At 45.0% G+C, this 22018-nt stretch overlaps 1 protein-coding gene and 1 long non-coding RNA gene across 7 annotated transcripts in view; one reads left to right on the top strand and one right to left on the bottom strand.

Annotated features, from left to right (window-relative positions):
• LOC105685004 (homeobox protein araucan) overlaps nt 1–22018 on the bottom strand; it is a 58570-nt gene that overhangs the window by 4111 nt on the left and 32441 nt on the right. For 2 of the 6 annotated variants that reach the window (XM_048659653.1, XM_048659656.1), the window contains exons 3-6: nt 14062–14195; nt 5179–5591; nt 1791–2745; nt 1608–1711 (exon numbers count right to left, since the gene is read on the bottom strand). In XM_048659653.1, coding sequence (XP_048515610.1) covers nt 1654–1711; nt 1791–2745; nt 5179–5591; nt 14062–14195 — 1560 coding nt within the window. In that variant the 3' untranslated portion in view covers nt 1608–1653. The remainder of the gene's footprint in view (nt 1–1607; nt 1712–1790; nt 2746–5178; nt 5592–14061; nt 14196–22018) is intronic. The other 4 variants (XM_048659657.1, XM_012398790.3, XM_048659654.1 and 1 more) reach the window with 3 other exon arrangements.
• On the top strand, nt 16406–18702 carry LOC125502072. Its single transcript, XR_007279884.1, has 3 exons — nt 16406–17220; nt 17886–17984; nt 18092–18702. It is a non-coding gene; the product is annotated as an uncharacterized LOC125502072 (long non-coding RNA).

Raw genomic sequence — 22018 nt, 5'->3', positions numbered from 1 at the left:
TCGGACCTACCGTAGGTCCGAGGTGACGACAGCGAAAACTAGTTTATTTGGGACTCGACTATAAATTAGGATCAGATCGCCGCGAGATAAGGGAAGCGAGCTAACACCCGGACCGAACGCGTTCAACGTTCCCGAAGGTACACGGGGAGGGCGACGCGCGATGCGGACAATTTTCAACGCCCAAACTCTCACCTGAAACCTTCGCATCTCTCGAGAGAAAAAGAAAGAGAGAGAGAGAGAGAGGGAGAGACTGACTCGGACAAAACGCTACCGAGACCCGTACGGCTTCCACACCGTGCTTAGGCCCTCGTCGTCGCCGACTGCCTCGTTCAGTGCTTTCCGCTGTTATTTCAAATACCAACTTCTCATCCTTTTTATATATATACAACCTTCGCCGCGTGCGAAATTCCAACGCCGTAGAGACACTCGAGAACTTATATGTACGTGTAGGTGTGCGACCTACACGTTTCTAGCGCTTCTACTGCGATCCCGTGATGCGGGAATAAACTTATGCACTTCGGATACACCGGGGCGAGTCGAATTCGCCGACAGATGAAACGAAACTTTGGAACGATTTTCGCTCGGAGGATCCGATGAGAAGGAGATTTCCGTTTCCGTTTAGTGAGAAAATTTCCTTCGTCGTTGATTCGAAATTTCGAAATCGAATCAGAGGAGAAAAGAATCGACGAGATCGAGCAATGGCCGTTTCGTTGGGCGCGGGGACAATTTGCCGCACGAATAACAGCGAATAGTGAAAAATCGCGGTGGGCTTCGAGTGGAAGGGAAGCCGGGAAGAGTTCGAGCCGATGAGACCTCGAGGGTGTCTCTCCGCTATCCGCTTCTGCGTACCGAGTTGTTGCGAGAAGACACCGTGAGGTGGTACGCCTTCGAGAGTTGTACGAAACACGAATTGTACACGTCGCTCGTTTCTAGCGAAAAACAAAAAAAAAAAAAAAGAGACGGGATCGTTTGAGCGAGAGAACGCCACGAGGTGATCTCTCGGCAAAGAGAAGGTGGTATAAGGACGACGCGCGAGGTGAACGAAACTCCGCAACGCTCTAGGGAACGTAACGTGCGTGTGCGTCTCTTTGTATATGTATGTATATAAACGAGAGGAGAAGCGACGACGACGACGACGACTACGACGGAGCTGCGGTGATTCCATTCACTGATTGAAATCTCCGTCCATTTGTCACTGTCAAGAGAGGTGGCGATAGTCGGTCTCTACCGCGGACTGCCCACGCGCTTCTCTATACTCTCCTCCTCCTCCTCCTCCTCCTCCTCAATACTCGATACCGTTGTTATTTCGACGCACGTTATTATACACCGAGACCGCGCAACGTGGACGCGGGACCTTCCACCGCCGCTAACGACCAATCTACCCAACGGGGATATTAATTCGTTATCGATTGTCTCTTCCACCGTCTTCACTTCGTCTCCTTTCGCTTGAATTTTTTCCTCGAACAAAGAGCGCGTCTTTCGTACCTACACCTCGAACTCGGATCGGGTGGGTCCGGCTTTTTATCGTCGACTGTTCGAAGGCTAACAATCGGCGTTTACCGGTTTCCTAATTCAAATCGTAACTAGGAAGAAAGTGCGTTACTGACCTCTTGGGACGCTCAAACTCCCCGTCCGTCGAATGTCGGGGCTGATTCAAACCGGCGAAACGAAACCGCTGCCCATCGACTGCGATCTGAAAAAATAAGAATCACTGTTATCACTCGAGAGTGACGATCGGCGAAACGAGAGCGCCACGGGAGTTTCCGGAATACGAACGGAGAAAAACTCACCCCTTGTAGAAGGGCTTGAAGGCCGTGGTGGTTCCCTCCGCGGGCGGCAAACTTGCGGTGGTCTGTTGGTGAATTAGCGAATTTTGGGACAACGGCGAAAAATCTTTGTGGGGCGAGTGTTGCAGTCTGGGACTGAATCCGTTGCTAGCCGATCCCGAACTCGACGACAGATAACCGCCCCCGTGACTTCCGGGGTAGTGGGCCGCCGTGTTGTTGTTGTTGTTGTTATTGTTATTGTTGTTATTGTTGTTGCCACCAGGGATGTAGCCCCCAAGAGGGCCCTGGATCACTCCGTTGGGGGTGGCCACTTTCATGCTGGGTGGTGTTTGGGGCGGAGTGTCCGTCCCAACCTCTGGAAACCCCGCAGCCGCCGATGACGCGTTCGACGATGATCCGGAGGAGTTTGGATTGTAGTGAAGTTGACCGCCGGACGAGGAGGATAGGAAACCGCCGTACCTGGTCGCCGCGCTCGAGTAAGGCGCCGTAGCAGCGGCCGAGGGACTCATGGAAGCGGAGGACGGCAACGCGAACGACGTGAGACTTCCGCCGCCGCTGCCAAGCCAGGGTTGTTGCGAATGATGATGACCCTGAGAAGCCGCAAGATGACCGGGGTGGTGCTGCTGCTGTCCGTAATGTTGCTGATGATGAAGGTACTGTTGATGGTGCGGGTGGGTCGGGGGCGGTGGTGTTTTGCAGGCCGCGGTGTCCGCCAATGACCAAATCTTTGGTTTCGTGGCGGGTATCGGTACGCCGCCCCCGCCGCAGTCCGACTTTATGACCTCGTCCTTGAGGTGGTCGTCCCCCACGTAACCTTGATGATGGTGGTGATGGGGTTGCATAGAATGATGAAAGGGATGCTCGACTCTTCGGTGATCGTCTTCCAGGTCGAGGTCGTCGTCGTCATCGAGATCTTTGTCGTGCTGGAGGTGTTCGGCTTTCACGTGTCTCATCGGTTCTGGAAAATGTAGAAATTTTCTTGGATGACCTTTTCCAAAAGGTCGGAAGCACGCGTACGCTAATTTGAAATAAGTGCCGGTCGGGTAGGAGGTGTATAGGCTGAAGTTATTGCCGGGGGCTTTCGTATTTTGAGAAAAGCTTTTCGACGAGTCCCAAGAGTTAGCGGAGCGGTAAAGTGAAACACACAATGTATAGTTATAACGCTCGGTGTGCGTGACATCGCGGGGTGGTGGGTACTTCGAAGCAGAGGTTTATCCCGACGGTAGTTAAGCTGTAAGAGATGCTGCGAAAAAAAAAAAAGAAAAAGGAGAGGAGAAAAGTCGCGAGGGAATAACAGGGCGAAACGGGATAGGAGTGCCGCGCGGCGAGGGACACACCGAGGGGGGAGGTTGTTGGTTGGAGAGAAGCAGTGCGGCAGATCCGGCGAGTGTCGGATCGACGTGCGCCAAAATGGGGGGGAATAAGAAAAGAAAAAAAAAAAAAAAAAAAAGGCTAGGTGGCTGGAAAGGGAGAGAGAGACCGCGCGACCACTTTGGGGCGCGAGAGATTTCCAAGAGCTGTTTTTCGTCGTCGTCGTCGTCCCCCCGGTAGTCCAACTACCCAAACCACCCCTGCTCCGTTCGAGGCAGCAGTAGTCGGGATGCACCGAAGCGGTCGCGCAGTCTCCCGCAGTCGTTCAGGGGTGAGAATTTCATTAAGAGGTTCGAACGAGCCGTCGGAGGGTTTGGTTGATGGGTCGTCAACCGATAATTCCCTCCAGAGAAAAGGGGGATATCCTCGGAACTTTGCTTTTGGCTTGGCTTGTCGGTTCCCCACCCCACCCCCCCAACGACGAAGCCCGTGTCCCCCCTTAGCGCGCGCGCCCTGCTCTCCGCACCCCAACGCGAAAGCTATCCACCGCTACCGCCGCCCGTTCCAATTGCCGCCGCTGCTCTCTTACGGTATAAAGGGAACCTTATGGCTCCGCTAAATAGATACCGCGCCACCGACCGCCTAAGCGCGTCCACAAGTGGCTCTTTAACTTTTGACCCTCTTTTATCCCTTATAGTTAACCGTATAATCTTCGGGCCTTACGATCTACCCCGAACGATCTCATCAAACGATTCTCTCCAACGGTGCTCTTCGATACCGTTTCGTTATAAATACATTTTATACATTTATAACGAAGATGAAACGTACGTTTACAATATATGTATGTCCGTATTCAAATTCGTACGCGTGCCTCGCCAGCGAGTATCGAACGAACGATATATTTATATGTATACATATTTTATATTTACGAGCGACCGGGACGCAGGTCCCATTTCCACGTAGCTGCTCCGGGGGTCGGTGTAGAATTTGAAGTATATAATGTATATATATATATATATACGAGGGCGTAATAGGACCCGCAGAGAAGGCGCCAATACGTCATCGGTCAACGGCACATTCCGTCTCTATCCCGTAGCGTTGCGGAGCGGACCGGGGGGAGGTCCCGTTCGCCGCGGGACGACCCCGAAACCGACCGCACCCTTCGGAGACGACGGGCGCCGTCGGGACACGTTAATCTTTCCGATACGCGACGTCGACGCGACTCCGCGAGCATTGTCTGCGGTACTTTTTCGTTCGTTCGTTCGAGCGTCGCGATATTTACCCGTCTTTTCCACGCGTTGACGTACATTTAATCTCCGGATTAAGAATCTCGCGCCGCGAATTCTTTTGGGCCCGAAAAATTTTTCAATTCGGTCCGAAAATTGAGCACTTCACATTGTAAGTAGAAGAAGGACGATCGTCCGTAAGAAGAGAAGAGAAATTTATCCGTTCGCGGATCGCGTACTTTCATTTAACGCGGCTATATCGCGTCCTGCGGCGATCGATGTTTTTTTTTTCAATTCTCGTCTCGCGGGTGACGCTTTCAAAATTTCACGAGGAGTCCGGGTACGTCGCGCTAACCGCTACGGGGTCCTTCGTCTCGACGTTTGCGTTATGGAAAAAAAATTAGAAATCAATTATTTTCGAATCTCCGTGTCTTTTTTTTTTCACAATCATAACGATCGCGATTTTATCGCCTCCGAAAAATGTGCAGATGGTTTTCAAACCAGAAGTTCTTGACCGCAAACCTACGAACCGGTTTCCCGTTTTTTAATCGCCTCATAACGAAGCGGTGATTAACTTATTCTCTCTCTTTTTCGTTAATTTTCTCACTCGAGATAAAAAAAAAAAAAAAAACATTGTGAAGGACGTTCGTTCCCGTGGGATCCGTCGGACGACCGCGAGGGTGGTTTAAGGGTTGAAGGGGTGAGGAGGGCGAGAGCGAAAAAGAAATCTGAAACTTACACCGGGCGTGGAAAAAGAGAGAAAAAAAAAAGGGAAAAGGAGTATTTCGTTCCGCTGGTGGGTGTTGTATAAAAAAAAAAGGTGAAAAAACGTTTTTTTCGGACGAGAAACTCACCGGCATCGTCGAGCCCTCGTCTCGCGTCTTCGCCGACCCTGTCGCCCCTGCTGTTGTCGCCCGCGAGTTCGTCCTTCTCCTTGTTATCCTCGGAGTCGGAGAGAACGGCGTCGTCGTCGTCGTCCGTTTTATTCTTCGGTTCCCACGTCATTTTATTCTCCTTCTTCAGTCGTCTTCTGGCGTTTGCGAACCACGTGGATACCTGGGTAAGCGTCATCTTGGTGATGATGGCGAGCATTATTTTTTCACCTTTGGTCGGATAGGGATTCTTCTTGTGTTCGTTTAGCCACGCCTTTAACGTGGCCGTTGATTCTCTCGTCGCATTTTTACGCCTCGCCGCCAAATCGTAGCCCGCACCGTACCTGCAAATACACGACCACGTTGACCCAGGCTGATCCAGGCTAAACGAGATTCTGCAATTCCAAATCTGCAAGTATAATTTTTTTCCCTGCCGCCCTTCCCATTCACCCACCCCCCCCCTCGCATCCCTTTCGACTCTACCAAAAAAAGGGGGAGGGGGGGGGGGGGGTCATTCTACGGGGTATACACCTTCAACTTTACCCGTATACATACATATATCTATGGATACACCTGCGGGATGACCCTAACATTTTTTTTTTCGCCTCGTTTCGCTTTATAAACTGACATCGCTGCTGCTGCTGCTGCTGCTGCCATTTCGATAACGCGTTATACATAAACCCATAGATTTCCCATTACGACTTTCACCTCGAGTCAAATAAAATAGCTAAACAGGTTTCTTCCTCTTCCTTTTTTTTCGAAATATTTTTTTTGTTTCTCATCGTTAAGCGCTAATCTCCAAAGTAATAATCCCAACAGGTGGTCAGTTACCGGACGGAAATCTTCCCCTCGATCGTTGCTTTATTTTCTCATCTTTCTCAACAAACTACCGAACGTTTCGTTTGTACAAAATTCACTTTTCATCGAATTATTTTTTATTTTTTGTTGCTTTCTATTTTTCCATCTCTCCGATTCACGGAGCCCCTCGACATCTCGTCGTGGTCCGAACGACGAGATACGACGTATAATGTATTTTCCTCGGGTATGTAACGGTAATTTTTTACATCGCTTTTTTTTCTCCATTCTCGTTTTATTACACGGAGGAATAGAGCGATTCAGGTGTGCGAGTGGGTATAAATGTGGGACTAGTCAAAAGCCAATAAATGAGACATTCCTTATTCAGTTTTATTCATCCTTTTTTTTCTTTTTTTTTTTTTTTCTTTTTTTCTTTACCGTCATTCGAATGGCCTCGAGCGCTCCGATTTACGGACTTTGACTGGCTACGCGCCGATGACATCGATGTACGAGAAATTTTCAAGCGATTCTCAAACCGTCGACGCGTGCGAAAAGCACCGAGATATAAATTATCCGCACGAATGTACAGGTGATACCGTTCGCGAATCGTCGACTTTTCACCTCACCCCTCGATTACAAATTTCTGAATGAATTAAAAAAAAATAAAAATACGATCAAACACGAACGTCAGATTTTCCTCGAGTTCGACTCGAATTTTTTGTTACCAAAAAACGCAACGGTGTGACGGAAAAAAAACTGAAAAAAATTCGCGAGTCTAGCGCAGGTTACAGCGTATAGGTATAGCTAAAAAGTAATATAAGAGAGAAGAGGAGAGGGAGGAGTAAAAAAAAGTAGGAAGAGAAAAAAAAAAGAGCGCGTGCAGGGGGTGGTTTTTTCCGGAGGAAAAGTAAGTGAGTGAGAAAATAAGGTGTATATAAGTGAGAACGGAGTATATATAAGGTGGTATACATATATATATATATAATATAATATATTTTCGGGGTGTTGGAAGCGAGGGAATAAAAAGGCTGTTTCACCCCCTATTAAACGGTCGTATAGACAAGGGAAAAGACGTCGGTGAGCCGGTGGAAATCGGTGGCGTACGGGGTGCGTGACGGCTACGTCGGCATCGCTTGGATACAGTCAATTCGTACGGGGGTGAGGGGAGGAGGGGGGGCGTTAGGCCGAAAGGATATATATATATATATATATTTCTTTTTTCTCTCCTCTCATTTTTTTCCCCAAGGCTCTGGTTTCTTCCAATAAAACCGCACACACCAGCACACTCCGGTTGCATTTGGCCAGTTCGACCCGGCGTTCCGAGCTCCCCCGAAATCGTGACGAAGAGAGAGTGAAAAAAAGAAAGAAAAGAAAAAAAAAGAAATCTGAAGAAATAAAGAAGCGAAGAGAAACGATAGAAAAAAAAAAAATAAAAAAAAATAAATAAAAAAGAAGGAAAAGAAAATCAACCCGATACCGGTCAATCGCCCTACGCCATTGTGGTTGAGTTCGCATTTCTCGTAGAAAAAAATCATCGAAGTAGAAATGACGAGGTGTGGGCCCAGCTCCCGAGTTATACGTACCATATGTACGCGTAAAATTTATGGCTCAAAAACGAAAAGAGAAAAAAAGCTGCCGAAAAACGAAGTCGCGGTAAGAGAGAAAAAATCCGAAAGCTCGACAACTTCGATTCCTCAGGTTGATCAAGCGCAGCGAACGAAAGGGTGATTCGGTATTTGTCCGCTGAGAGATATTATTGCGATGAAATTCCGCCGATATTGTAACGGGGCTACACATAGCTGCTGCTGCTGCTGCCGCTGCATACTTATCCTATAGCTGGATAGAAACGAGTGGATGGATAGAGATTTGTATGGCTTACAACGGGGGCCGCGTATAGAGACGCGCGCTCGTGTATATAAAGTGGCGTGTACACGCCGTATAATACTATACATACGTATATACGTATATACGTATAATACCGCAGCGGAGTAGACACTGGCTCGGCGATAGCTTTGCTGGCTAGCTGCTCTTGAGCGACTCATTACTGGCTTTGCATATGGCGGCGTCAACCTGGAAAGGTTAACCAATATTGGCAGAGCGCCCGTAATTACGTACCCGCGCGATGCGCGGTGGCTTCGATAGTTATACGCTTCCATCCCATCCCCAACCCCAACCCCCTACGATTTCCCTACTACTTCCTCCCACGAACAAACATATCTGAAGCAAACCACCCCCTCACGCCCACCCCCACCCACCCCCCTCGAAGCTTTGCTTCGTCCGGTACACACGTGTCTGTGTATGTGTGTGTACGACCCCCCCGTCGAGCACATAGGCTAGTACATATGTACGTCTATGTACAGTTATGTCTATATAACTAACTACAGCCACCTAGGTATATATCCTATGGGTTTCAGTTGCTTTGGAGTCGGTCTCCAGTGTCTAGATTCCGGGATTAGATCCTGTAATATATGTGTATATATATACATATATGTGCGTGGGTGTACAAACGTTTGCGCATGTATATATATATATATATATATGACGGTAATATGTATGTATATTAGGTACAGCGCCGCGTTATATATATATGTATATATATGTATATATCGAAGAGAGGGTTGTTACGCGTTAATACGCATGCTTGAAACGCGTGTGGATCGCTGGCATATCCCGCGACTAGGCATCCGTCCGTCCGTTTCGTCTCAGCATCGGGGGTGAGAAACGGAGGGGGTAGGATAACGTAATATCTGTAGGGTAGGTACGTAGGGCGGTGCATCATCTCATTGCCCGTTAGTCGGTTTAACGCGTTAATGAAGTGGATAATTATTACCCTAGGCTGTCTCGCAGCTACTTCGGTTTATCAAGATGATGGATCATCCGTGCCGCTGCCGTTAGGTGTACCGAGGAATATATTATACATATACACACACGGGTACGACGTATAGAGAGTACCACCTTGTCCATTGAAACTGTAAGGCGAGGGCAATTAGTGAATTGGGAGAATTTTGGGCGCCTTCCAATACATATATATAAATTTTTTTCAAACGACCCACCTGCCCTCAGGGGAGTCGACTACGACGCAGGTGGATACGGAGTTGTCGTACGTGTCGTATTCGAACCGGTTGGAAAAAAAAAAAAAAAAAATGTTGTACGACTTAATTTTCGTTTTTTTTTTTTTTTTAGATTTTTCTGATTTCCGTCGTTTACGATCTCGTAAAATTCGAATCGAGAGAGAGAGAGAGAGAGATCGTACCCGTTACTGTTTGTAGAAAAAAAAAAAAAAAAAAAACCCCAATAGACAGTCGTCGGTTGATCCGATCTTATTTTGACAGATTTTTCATATCGACAGAGAAACAGTAACGAACCTGCACACGCCACGATGTACGTACCTACCATACGGGTAACGGTGTTTTATACGTGTGTACATGTGTAACGACATTACGCGTAGTGATAAAAGTTTATTTATAAAGCCGGCAAAGTGTATTCAGAGAGGGGTTGACGTTGCGGCCGGGCGTACGAAAGTTATGAGGGTATTTTCATTTTCATTCTACTATTCTTTTTTTTTCTTTTTTTTATACGGAGATTTGATTCAGTGTCTACGGGGATATAATACGGGTATATATATAGACACACAGAGAAGGGTGTGCGCGTATTCGTTACGTAGACACACACACACGCGCATCCGCCGTATGTGGCGAGAAGAGGGCTGAAGTAGCGAACGTTTTGAAAGCTTCGGCTATGTGGAAAGAATGGAATATGGGGGGCCAGCGCGGTACGCCGAGGCGCGAGGCGAGGGTTGAAGTAGGTTGGAAGCCCGCCGGATGGGGGGGTGGTGGAAGCGGCGAGAGGAAAGGGAAAGGGAAAGGGAAAGGGAAAGGGAAAGGGAAAGTGAAAGGGCGAGGGTGGCATTATGTGGAAGGATCGCGAGGGAGGATCTCTCGCGGGGGCTGCCGCCTGCTGCCTCCTTCCTTACCGTGGCCGCCACCTTCCCTTCCGCCTCCCGCCTATATATATGTATGTATACCTACGTATGCGCCAACTACACACAAAATATATGTACCTTCGCGTACACGTGTGTGTGTGCGAACACGGTAAATTCATATATATACGAGTATAGAGCCGTCAACGTTACCACCGCCATCGCCACACTCGCGAACCGGTGAAAGCCCACCGAGCGTACGTACGTACGTACGTACGTGTAAGAGGGAGAAGTTTTGGGGTGTCGTCGTCGGGGGCGCGAGCTTTATTCAATGTTTCAACTAGCTCTAACGCACCCACGCGTCTCCTCCGTTGCAACCCACGAATTATATTCCTGCCCAACTACGTACGTTGCCACCGCCCCTAGAGAGAGTCTCTCCACATAGGAAGGTATTTACCTAAGTTTGTATATACCGAATGTGGACATCGAGTGGATAAATTTATTACCTATAGACGTATACGTAAAACATACACCGTGTCGTTTATTAATCTCTTTTTCGAACAGATTCTTTTTCTCTCTCTCTCTCTCTCTCTTCTATCAATTTTATTGCCGCACAATTTTTCCCTACATACGTCATAAACTTCGACCATAAAATTTTTGGTCGGACGAACGTTATCGTGTAATAATTTTTTCAAATTTATCGTTTGCATTTTTTTTTTTTCCATTCACCAATTCTTTTTCTTCCAACCGGTCAATTAGCACCGTTCGGTCGACTCTGGAGTAACGGGAATATCGAGGAACGAAAGCTCACAAGCTGAATCACACTTTGCATTCCGTCGAAATTCGAACCCCCACCCAATGGGGTAGTTCGAGACTCGTTAAGCGATTGAGAAAAAGGCGCGTACGAGGTACATTCGATGCGTATACCGAGCGATAGTTGCGACGTGCTTCGGAGGTTTTCGGGGGTAAGGAGGTCCCGTCTATCCGTTCGCTTGCGAACAACCCTCCTGATAAAATACGCTCCGCGTCACATCCGCCGTGGAGACTTACCGGCGAGGCGAGAGCGCGGGAAAATACTAGCTGCCGAGAATAAGCTCGAATATATACATATATATACAAGGGAGCTCTTCGGTTGGGGTTGAAGCCGGGAGTGCTTCTCCCATATCCACGGGCGGGTTTCCGAGGTAAGCAGCAACGGCGAAAGACTACGGGAGTAAAGCACCTGTGAGAGCAGCAGAGCAGCAGCAGCAGCAGCAGCAGCCAGTGTTACGGTATCCGGGTACGTGTGCCGCGACACACGTGTTACGCGTTCTATACGCGCGTTACGCACACACCTGGACCCTGGTGGATCCTACGCGAGTTTCCGCGGTGCCGTCGAGAGCCACCGCGTAGCGTCGAGTAGCTCCGCTCGTGCTGGCGGCCGGGTATCGAGGGTGGAGGAGGAACGTGGAGAGGGAGGAGGGACGAAGGCGTCGGGACGCCATGAAGGGTCGGCTCGGCATAGGGGAAGGGAAGGGAGGAAGACTCGAGGGAGGCCAGGCAAACCCCCGGGTGAAACCCAATCGATAAACTCCAACTTCTCTATACAGCGGTGAGCGGTATAACGTGTGTATATATATATATATATGTGTGTATATATATATACGTCTACATGCATACGGAACGTATAACGTATAATACACGTAGGTATGTAAAGGTAGTAATAATGCCTCCGCACATCGAAGGCACCAGTGCCAGGGCAACCGGATACTCCGGCCAGTTTTCATACCATCGTAGCTGCAGGTTCTCTCTACGTACACCGTACGCGGATATTTCATATTATACACGTACGATAGGATAGAGAAACGTCCGTTGTACACCGCGTTGTTGCGAACGGGGGAACACCTCCTATTGCAGCAGCAGCGGCGGCAGCGGCAGCAGCGGGAGCAGGAGTACGGTGAATAACCGCCATTACGGTATATACCCACTCAACGCTCAAACCGCCTACAGCCATTTTGTTTTTCGTTTGTCCTCTTGTCCACTTTACGTCCGATATATATTCCTTCCCCTTCCCTCAGTAGTCGATTTTTCATTCACCGCGACCCCGTCGCGTACCCACCATCCACCGCTACCGCTACCCCTTCGAATCGCGCACACCTGTACCTCGCGGAGGTAGCTTTATAGGCGTTCGTTTCCCTTTTTTTCTGTTACCGAACCGCACCCGTAGCCCAGATTTGCCAATTTCGATATCTGTAGCTATTCTACAGACGCGAACAATGGACTCGAAAATTATACCCGCTACGGAAACGGAGCGAAATAAAAAAAAAAATTGTACAGCGATATTTCTTTATCCGCTGCGGATATTGTATATCCGTGAATCATTCGGACGGAAAAATATTCATTGCATACCGTGATTTTGGGAGGGGATTTATTTTTTTTTTTTTACCTTTTCTCAACGATCGACGAATCGCGGTATAGCGGAGAAAAAAAAAAAAATTAAGTTAGGAACCGGCGTACGTGTAGGGAAAAAAAGGAATGAGTTTTTTTCGGCAATGTCACACTGTCAATGCTCTCGCTGTTACATAGCGTTATTTGCTCATGCGATGCTGTTTCTTATTACATACGGTAAAAACCTGTTACTGATGTAACGGATACACCGCGAGTTTATAACGTGCGCGTGTTTCACTACACAGTCCGCAATGCGAAGAAAAAGAAAACGAGAGAGAGAGAGAAAAAAAATAGATAAATAACACTCGGCGATATGTATATAATTATATGTATATATACATGTTATATTATTACACATACGCGGGAAAAATATATTTATGTATCGAAAGAGAGGGAAATTTTGATGTATTTGACAAATCGTTCGACTACCGATGAAAAATGAATTTTTGCCCCGATGACAAATGTCCGGCAGGTTTTTTACCGAAGAATAAAAAAAAAAAAAAAAAAAAACAAATTTCGAAATCCAGCGATCGTTCGTATGCTAATTTTTTTTTTTTTTCACCTCCACGGATTTCACGGTTGTTTGTCCCGAGTACACCGTATACATACGTATCGATTAAACGTGCAGTGCACGGGAAAATTATCTTTTAAAAAAATTATTTAACGATCGTGTACTTGGAAAATTTAATAATCGGGTGAACATGTGAACAATATCAACGTTTTCGATCATCGTCCATCGAAGCTAGACGTCGAGACTCGGCGGAACCGACATCAGGATGTGGAATCGAATAGATGAGGAAGAAACCGAAGAGACGAGCGGAAGAAAAAAAAGAAGAAAAGTGACGGAAGGAAAAACTTCATTAGTGTACCAAGTCCGATTGTCACGTAACAAATTGGGAATTCCCTCGAGATCGATGTTGGCGAGAACGGCTTATCTTCGTGCGGCGTTAAGTGGGGTGTTCGAAATTCTGATAAATATTAGTTAAACCCGACGTGTTACGAGTCGGCGGCACTCTTGTTACGCACACAGAGCTATACTTTCACGTGACTTTGCCGGGGTTGCTGCCTCGGCGTCGACACGCGGCGGCTTTTTTTTTTTCTTCTTCTTCCGTCGAGACGTTCTCCGGGCGCGAGACACGAAATAGCTTTCCAAAAAGTGGCTAAGTTTAACCCCGACTTACTAATGACTAATGACCCGTCTCACTTCTCGTCTGTCCGCGTAAATCCACGCCCTCCGAGGAGAAAAAATTCCCTATCGCGTGTCTTCCGCTTATTCCCCCCTCGTGCCCTCCTCTCGTTGCACACGTATATATATATATATATATATATATATATATATATATAATACGTGTAGATGGGAAACACAGATAGACGCGGCCACGAAAAATAAAGAGAGGAACCAGAAAAAAAAACAAAAAAAAAAATTTCATCGGATTATCAGCTGCGCCGTGCGAGCTACTAAATTTTATCTCAGATTCTCCAATCTACAAATCACTGAGTGAGTGTAATTTTTTTTTTTTCCTCTCTCTTTTCCTTTTCCCTCCCTCCCTCCCTCCCTCCCTTCCTTCCTTTTTTCCTTTTCCTCCGTCGATGGCCGAAAAGGCGAGGGCGAAATTCGTGGCGAGTGGCGGGCGGGGGGGGGGGGGGGGGGGGGGGGCGAACGGGCGCGTTTATAGGTGTACGTGAATATTAATTAAGGGAATAAATATGCGTAATGCCCGTACCCGTAAGCGGCAAGAGTGGGATCGTAGGGATAATATCCTGTGGCCGCGGGTTGGAGAGCTGCGGTACCCCAGGCGGTGCCCATGTCCGCCGTCATCCCCATCCCCGTTGCGTCCTTCAGTCCGTAGGGGTTACCCTGAAACACATTCAAATATTCATTTTCATTAGACCGCGCTGGACCCGAGCCTGCATGCCGTATACAACGTATAGCCACGCTGTACGTATGTAATACCATATTACCGTAATCAACCTGCGGAGAGATTTCCAGATTTTATATTCCGCGGTATTCTTTCACTCCTTTTTTTCTCTCTCTCTCTCTTCGCTCGCGAGAATGATCTGTGAGAAATTTCTGCGTAACCAAGCAGCTAATAAACGGTGTTCGAGAGCCAGGTGTAAACTTATCCGACTTATTAGGGAGCTCGAATTATGTGTAAGTACGAGACGTGTAATGTACGCGCGTCGTGGCCGGCAGCTGAATTAGGCGTTCACGGGGAGTCAAATTTCGTAAATATTAATATTATATATATACACAAGGATAGACGGTATTAAAAATAATGTTCGGACCATCCTAATTCCCCGGGTAAGCCTGCCACGGGTGTATAGATATTATAATGTAAAACCTCGTCGTTATCCGTTTCATCCGCGCGCATATATGTACGTCAATTTTTGCGGTCGTTCGTTGAACGGTTGGATGTAATTCATTCCGTTCCATCTTACGGGTTTTTTTCTTTTTATTTTTCTTTTTTTTTATACACGTACACAGGTATACGGGGATTCGGGGCTCTTTACGTACAAGTTGACAAGTTTTTTGGGGGCCCTAAGTCGGGCATTAGTTCAAGTTGGGCATTAGAAGCTAATCTTTTTTACCAGTAATGGTAGCACGTCGTTGTTATTATTAGAAACGGGGCCAGCTTAGGTCAGAGTCCCCCGGCGCCAAAGAAGCGTCGCGTTACATCACCTTTTACAAACGTCTACATGCATTGCTTGAAAAATTTCTTCCGTCGAAAATTCGGTCGTTTTCGTTGTCGACGAAAAATCGTCGAACAAATTAATCCGACGATACGATTACGAAAAAAGAAACCGAGGGTAAAAAAAACTGCTCCTCTCTGTCGTCGCAAAAATGACGTTCACCGCGTTCGAGTCGTTGTATAAAGATCACCTGTCGAATCGCGAAATAGGCCGCTGAATACGATTCCGGGTGGTCGACGTCGCGGACGTTACGCGGGAACGCGACCACGTCGTTGGTCTTTGAAACAATAAGCGCAACCGATCACGCCGATCCGAGCGATCGCGCGTTATTAAACTCCGTAAATTGCGTATAAGCTGAACAATATAATACGGTGAGGGGTAAAATATAGGCCACCGAATAATTCCCTTTCGTGAAAAAAGAACGAAACAATCGAACGAATATCGGTCATGCGATTCGTTACGGTGAAAATTTCGTTTTTCTTTCTCTCCTTCCAATTTACCCGCGAGGAGAACGTACGATCTTTCCCCTCCCCCTTGTACACTTCTAAAGCTCATCGCGTGACGAAATTTTTTTTTTTAATACCAGGGTGTTTTACAAAGGGCCGGTGGCGAGGCGTTGCTTCGCTCTTCCTTTTCTATAGTATCCGCGGGGGTGGCTAGAACCACTGGACGTACCTATCTTCTACGAACGCATTGTACATCTCCTATATATATTCATGTAGTGTAAAGTAGAGGTAATCGAATTACCGCCGCGAAGCCGTATCCGATATTATATCGAAGGTATAGCTGCCGCTGGGCAGCGGCAGCAAAAGCAGCAACTTTAACTTCAGGTGGGGAAGTTCCGGTCAACTTGCTGGCGTAGCTTTATACCTGTTCAAAAAGCCCACGAGAGAAAAGGAACGGGGGGCGGGGAACGCACGTGTATGTCCGTGTATACACGTATATACGTGGGGATTGCGAAAGGGGTTTCTGCGGATGTCGTCAGGTCCACGGTCTTTTCCTCCTCTCCCCGCCCCTTCCTCCGGTTACCTCCGTTTTCTCGACCCTTCCCGACCCCTCGGACCGAACGGCATTATATTATTTAGTTTTATTATTTTATTTGAGTTTTGTTTTTTTTTTCTTTTTTCTTCCAAATCCGGACCACCGAGGCCGCAAACGATCCCCGTGCTCTCTGCCTCGAGCTCTCGCTGCTCTCTTATATCGCGCTTGTTCTCGCTCCCTGCACAGCTCCTTTTCATTCAATGCTAATACTAATCCGATTCTTATTATACTATAATGCCCATCATCGAAGCGTGTCGCATTCAACTGCATACAGCGTATCAAATTATTATAATAAAGTTAACGTATCACTCGAAAAACTAAATAATAATATTCCACGGTTCTTTTCCTTCTATAAAACATTGGTGCGGGGACCCTTTGATGATACCTTGTAATCTCAAATAAAATGAATTTGGTTCGTCTTTGTTCAACGTTATACGTAACAGATGTCTGCTCCTTATAGTTCAGTAGAAGACTCATGAAATATCTCGAGAACGAATGAACTGATTTTTTTTTTTAATTATTCATCCACATTTTTTGTAGATTTAATTTAACACACCTCGTAAATTGAGCTGCAACCAGATTGATAATTTCATAGGGGGAAGGGGGTGAATTTTCTCTTTACCTGCCTCCGAATCATATCTTAAAACCTTCTACACAACGTAATTAATAATCTTGTTTCCGAGAGCAGAAAGATAATTATTTTTTCAGCATTGAAATCGACGGGTGTATATCATGATACAGATTCAAAAGAGTGCTAAATACTTAACCTACAACTTAAAAAGTAACATTTAGATAGACCAGACGTGACAGGGAATTTATTACAATTTTTTTGGTAGCTTATTAATTCGATGTTATTTTTTTGCAATATCGATAAAACGATTATTTTACTTCGAAATAGGCCGCCTCACGTCGCCTACGTGATTGGGCGGAAACATACGACGATCGAGCCGAGTAATCGGCGTATTAGGATCCTTCTCGAATAGAGAAGCCTCGAAGCCAAGGAAGGAGACGCCAGCAACTACGACGCTCTGATTATTGTAAGAGATTTATTGTTGAAATATCTCGCGAGAGTCCCTAAATTGTTAATAATTGTCGATTCAAAGATGCTGCGATCGAATTGAGACAAGTTCGAAGACGCTACCGCTGTTTGGGTAAGTATAATCACGATATGCATAATTTTCACTAATTGGCGTTGGTCGTTCGCCAAGATGGACCCCCCAACGGTCGTTGGGGTGAGAAAATTCTCGAACATTTTTGGCGTTTTCTGTTTTGTACACTGTTATGACTCATCGGAGCGATGATTATGGCGAGCATAAATAGGGGGATTGCGATTCTTTGTTTATTTTGTCGGATTACTGCGTAGACTGTTAGGATTGTCGGGATATTCCTGGATGAGGTCAGATGGCTATCGCCGCGGTAACGGTCGTCTATAGACCTCGCTATAGACTCAATAAAATCTTATATTCATGGGATATCGGGTTTTCGTACGAGTAGATTAATATTTCTCGGCTGATTTTGCATATCGCCATTGGATCCGAGCCAGTGATCATTACCTATTAAAACAACGTAAAATTATTAATCGATTGCATCAGACGCCATTTCGTGCAAAGGCAGGGGGGGGGGGGGTCTGGTGCAGGCTTGAACTTGCACGGGCGCAACAGTTGAACGCGAGTTCCTGTATTCTTATGTAATTATTCATTGTTAACGTGCGTTCATTACCGAAGTACAACAAATTATTGAGTTGTGGGTTTCATTATTGCTGTATGTCTATCGTGAATTAGCTCTATTATTTTCAAGATCTGTCCTTCTTTTACAGTAGAGGACAGTCAGGTGAGGCGGTGTAGTGTGGGTGTTGCGAGGGAATTTCTTCAGGGAAATCTTGTCGAGAAGCTGCCTCGATAGATTAGTGATAGTGGTAAGATTTTATCGATTATATTTTTTTCATGATCATATCAATTGCATTGAATAGACGATAGTTGAGTAGGAATTGAAGCCTAATTTGGTATTTCTGGAAATTTACAGATAGTGTACTGTGTAGTGATTTTTGCCAAATGGATTATTTTCATCGGACACAAGAAATCGGATATGTGGAGGATAGAATCTGCTAAGCAGTGAGTCCAGAAGAAGAAACCCAACTTCGGCAGAGTCTGTGAGTCGTGTGTGTTAAATTTGCTATCTAACTTTCCTCAATCTTTTCTATCGCGTAGCATGGCGGTACCAATGTTCTTATTTATATGTATTATGTACTATTATGTAATTTGATTTATCGATTCCAGCTTTCAAAATAGTTTATCATTTTCAAGAGTCCTATTTATTGAAAAAGTTAATTCAATCAATTTATCAATTCATTAATCACAAATCTTTTGAAAAATTTCTTTCTAACAAATTCAGTCGAGTCTTTTTCAAAGATCTTTTAAAAATAAATTCAAAATCTAGTAAGCTTTGGATAGGATGTATTAACCCGTTCTCTCCCTACAGTGAAACTCAACAAAGTAAGTCCTGAACCACGTTGTATGATTGATGCGTATAGAATATGTGTGTTGGTGAGAGTGTGATTCGTAATTAAATATCGGTGATAGGTAGGAATGGGCAGGCCGGGTGTTGTATGTGGGTCGAATAGTATGTGTGCTATTGGCGATACAAACTCTGAGTTGAGACTGGCTTGGGAACGTCAGTTTCAATCTTGGGGTTTGATTAGATCGGTACGTTGGGTTGGGGGGTAAACCAAGGCGAGAGTAGGGAGGAATCGCGAACGGATAAGCAGGTAGTTAATAAGCGGTGCGTTTTTTCGTTTTACAGCGTTTAACAATCACATATATTTGGCATCCATTGCTTTCATCTCTGTCAATTGTTCCCAAAATCAAATCGATTCTTCATAATCTAATATTCATGATATCTAGTAATTTTTATTCAAACATTCAGTCTTATGAATAATAAAACTTGCTCAGTTATCCAACAAACTTCAATTCCTGTTGAGAAAAGTCTAGTCTTTTCTTTCATAGACCTCTTAAAGGAAACATAAAAAATAAAGCCAAGTGGTTGTTAGACTAGGCAATATGCTTCCCCTTATGTCTGTGCTAACGTGGGGCACAGAATAAGACGGGATGCTGAGCCTGAAGCCATCGTGCCGAAGAGGATCGCCGACCGCCATGCTACCAATTTTCTCTGCTTCTATTTTTCCTTTTCCTCTTTCTCTATTTTTCAATTCTTGAATGCTTTTTCTATCTTCTGTGTGTGGTAGTTGAGAGTCTTGAAGCTAGTGTGCCAATAGAGCTCGGACTCGAACTTTGCATATTTGTGAACATGTACTCACATCACCTTGCTAAATGTTTCAGATCTTCAAGTGAGAGGATTTAGCCTACCAGAGTCTTCAATTAGAAAATACTTGGGTCACATGGAATTCTGAAACTAATCTGAATTGCTGTATGTTTCAGGTCTACCAGTGAGCGGGGTCTTTGTCGAAGAAGTCCTCGGATAAGACAAATTTTTTTCTCTTTTTTATTCTCATACTAATATATGATCTTCTGTTGGTTTCAGGTCACCGCAGAGAGCGAGGTGTTCTGAGAATACCTCGAACTTGATGGATGCCCGGGGAGCAGTCTTTCTTTGTGATTAAAGGTGCCTAATGTTTCAGGTTGCTAATTTGCTACAGACTCTGACTGCAGTAATGAAATCAGAGATAACAGGAAAGCTGCTAGCGACTCTGTGATGCTTTAGAGCACAGTTATTTCATGTAAGTTTAAATTTTGATGTGTATTTCTATGTAAATCTGCAAGTAACTTCAACATATCGTGTAAAACTAGCGAAAACTAGTCTAAGGAAGAGAATGTGTGGAAGTCCTCTTTGACATTATCTTTGTTAATCTCTTTCGTATAACTCCAGCATTTTCAAATTGAAATGATTCAGTTTGTTGAGTTGCTGTGAGAAATAATTCCTCGTACCTCCCAATGTGACGAACATGGTTGCTTTAACAGATTTGTTTCGCAATTGGGTCATTCATCGTCTCTGTGCGTTTTCAAATTCAGAGGGTTGTTAAAAGCGTGAAAATTTATGCGTTGAACAAGGTCAATATTGAGGAAATAGGAGAAGGGTCAATCTGTGACCAGAAGTAGGACGAGATAGTGCCTGAAGTGCATTACATAGAATAGAATAGTTACCGGTTAGCTAATGAGTTTATTTTGTATATAGGGTTATCATTTACGGCCTCGTCTATTACGATAAGCTTCGTACCACGTACTTCAAATTTTTTATAATTATTCTTCCTCAGTTTAACTTTCTCTCATCGTTTAATTAATTTTTTCTCATGAAATATTTTTTTATTATGATTAATTAATCATTTTTTTCAACAATTGTAAATTGATTCACTTTTAATTTCAAACAATAATTTTTATGACCGATTGATTATTTTTGGAGCCATTCAATTTAGAGTTGCATGTTCTCGTTTTTGACGGAGGAAAAATAATTCAAGAATAAAATTTGAAAAATCGTAGGCAAAAAACGCTGAAGAATTTCTTCAAATTGAGATATCGGACATCTGTTTCAAGGGTGTCTAATAATTAGACCTTTCGGTAGCCCCGAAGTGAGGGAACGAAGATTATTCTAGAAGTGTGAGGTAATTTACCGTCGAATAATGGCTTTATTGCCACTTTCACTTTTTCCCCTCTCTCTATTATTTTCATCCCTCTTGACTCTCATTCGATCCCGTAGCTTACCGCACGGATCCAGTGAAGAGCTCAGCCCCCGCTCTGCTTTGCTCGCGCGCGCCTTCCGGCCCCAAGGGAGAGATTTTTATCAGATATATATCGACAAACAATTTCTACCCGCTGCCAACAGATGGTTGCGGATTTAATTTTCCAATATCTGCAGGTGTCTGACATGCGAAGTGATTTTTTTCTTCTATCCCTATCGAGAATAATCAAATTTCAAAGCATATCGCATTCAAATTCGGGAAAACAGATTCAGAAAAATTTAAGAGCGTTAAAAAGCGAAGGGCGTATATTTCGATAATCTATAGATCAAGGAACTCGGGCGTGACTAAAAAAAAGGGTGGAATTTTAAAACCCAGGAAGAGGGTGGCGTTGCTTTGAGAATATGTAACGGAGAGTGTTACTTTGATTGAGAAGCGGAATTCGCTTGATTCGGTTGATTAACCAGCTGCGAAGAGAACTAAACTTGTCTCGAGATAAATTAATTGACAGTTGAGCCTAAAAGCAACCAATTAGTATAATTACGTTGATAAATTCAAATTTAATTGGCCCAGCGTGTCTCTCCCTCTCTCTCTCTCTCTCTCTCGTCCTATTTCTTCCGTCTTATACTGTTAGCTGCGAACAAAAATCTAAATTCCGACATCCGTCACAAAGAGTTCTTCTGCTTCTTGAATCGGTATAGGGAATATACTTTTATACATAATTTCATCCTCTAAAATACCTCGCATACCTCGCATATAGAATGATGGACACACGTAGACTTTGCGTAAATTCCAAACCTATAAATTTCGTAACTTTCTCATCGTTTAACGATCTCCGTCCTATGCGTTTACTGCTCACCCTATATATGCAGGTACCTACTACTCGTAGCTTAATTTTATAAACGCTTATAAAATGCCGAACGTTATAAAACGGTTGATGTGAAAAAGTCATCGTCGAATTAGTCTCATGAATTCGAATCGACAGCGGTTTCGATTACGTAAATGAGTGTAAATTGCAAATAAAATGCTTGTAGCTTGATTAGCAAACTGCTTTTGCTCGACACACCTCGCGGCGTTCTGCACCCACAGCATGGCTCACATTCGCACACATGTATACGTCTATTCACGTATACGTGTGCTTTATAATTATTTGTTGACGCGATAATTAAGCGATTATATTATTGATAAACACGCAATATAAAATGATCAACCGATATATCTGAACGTGTTTGTTTTATGTAACATATTTTCCCCCTCTGATT

Source organism: Athalia rosae, chromosome 8 (genome assembly GCF_917208135.1).
Source record: "Athalia rosae chromosome 8, iyAthRosa1.1, whole genome shotgun sequence".
Classification (NCBI taxonomy): domain Eukaryota; kingdom Metazoa; phylum Arthropoda; class Insecta; order Hymenoptera; family Athaliidae; genus Athalia; species Athalia rosae.
The sequence above is the reverse complement of the archived record's forward strand: the minus strand, read 5'-3'. Positions and strand labels throughout refer to the sequence as shown.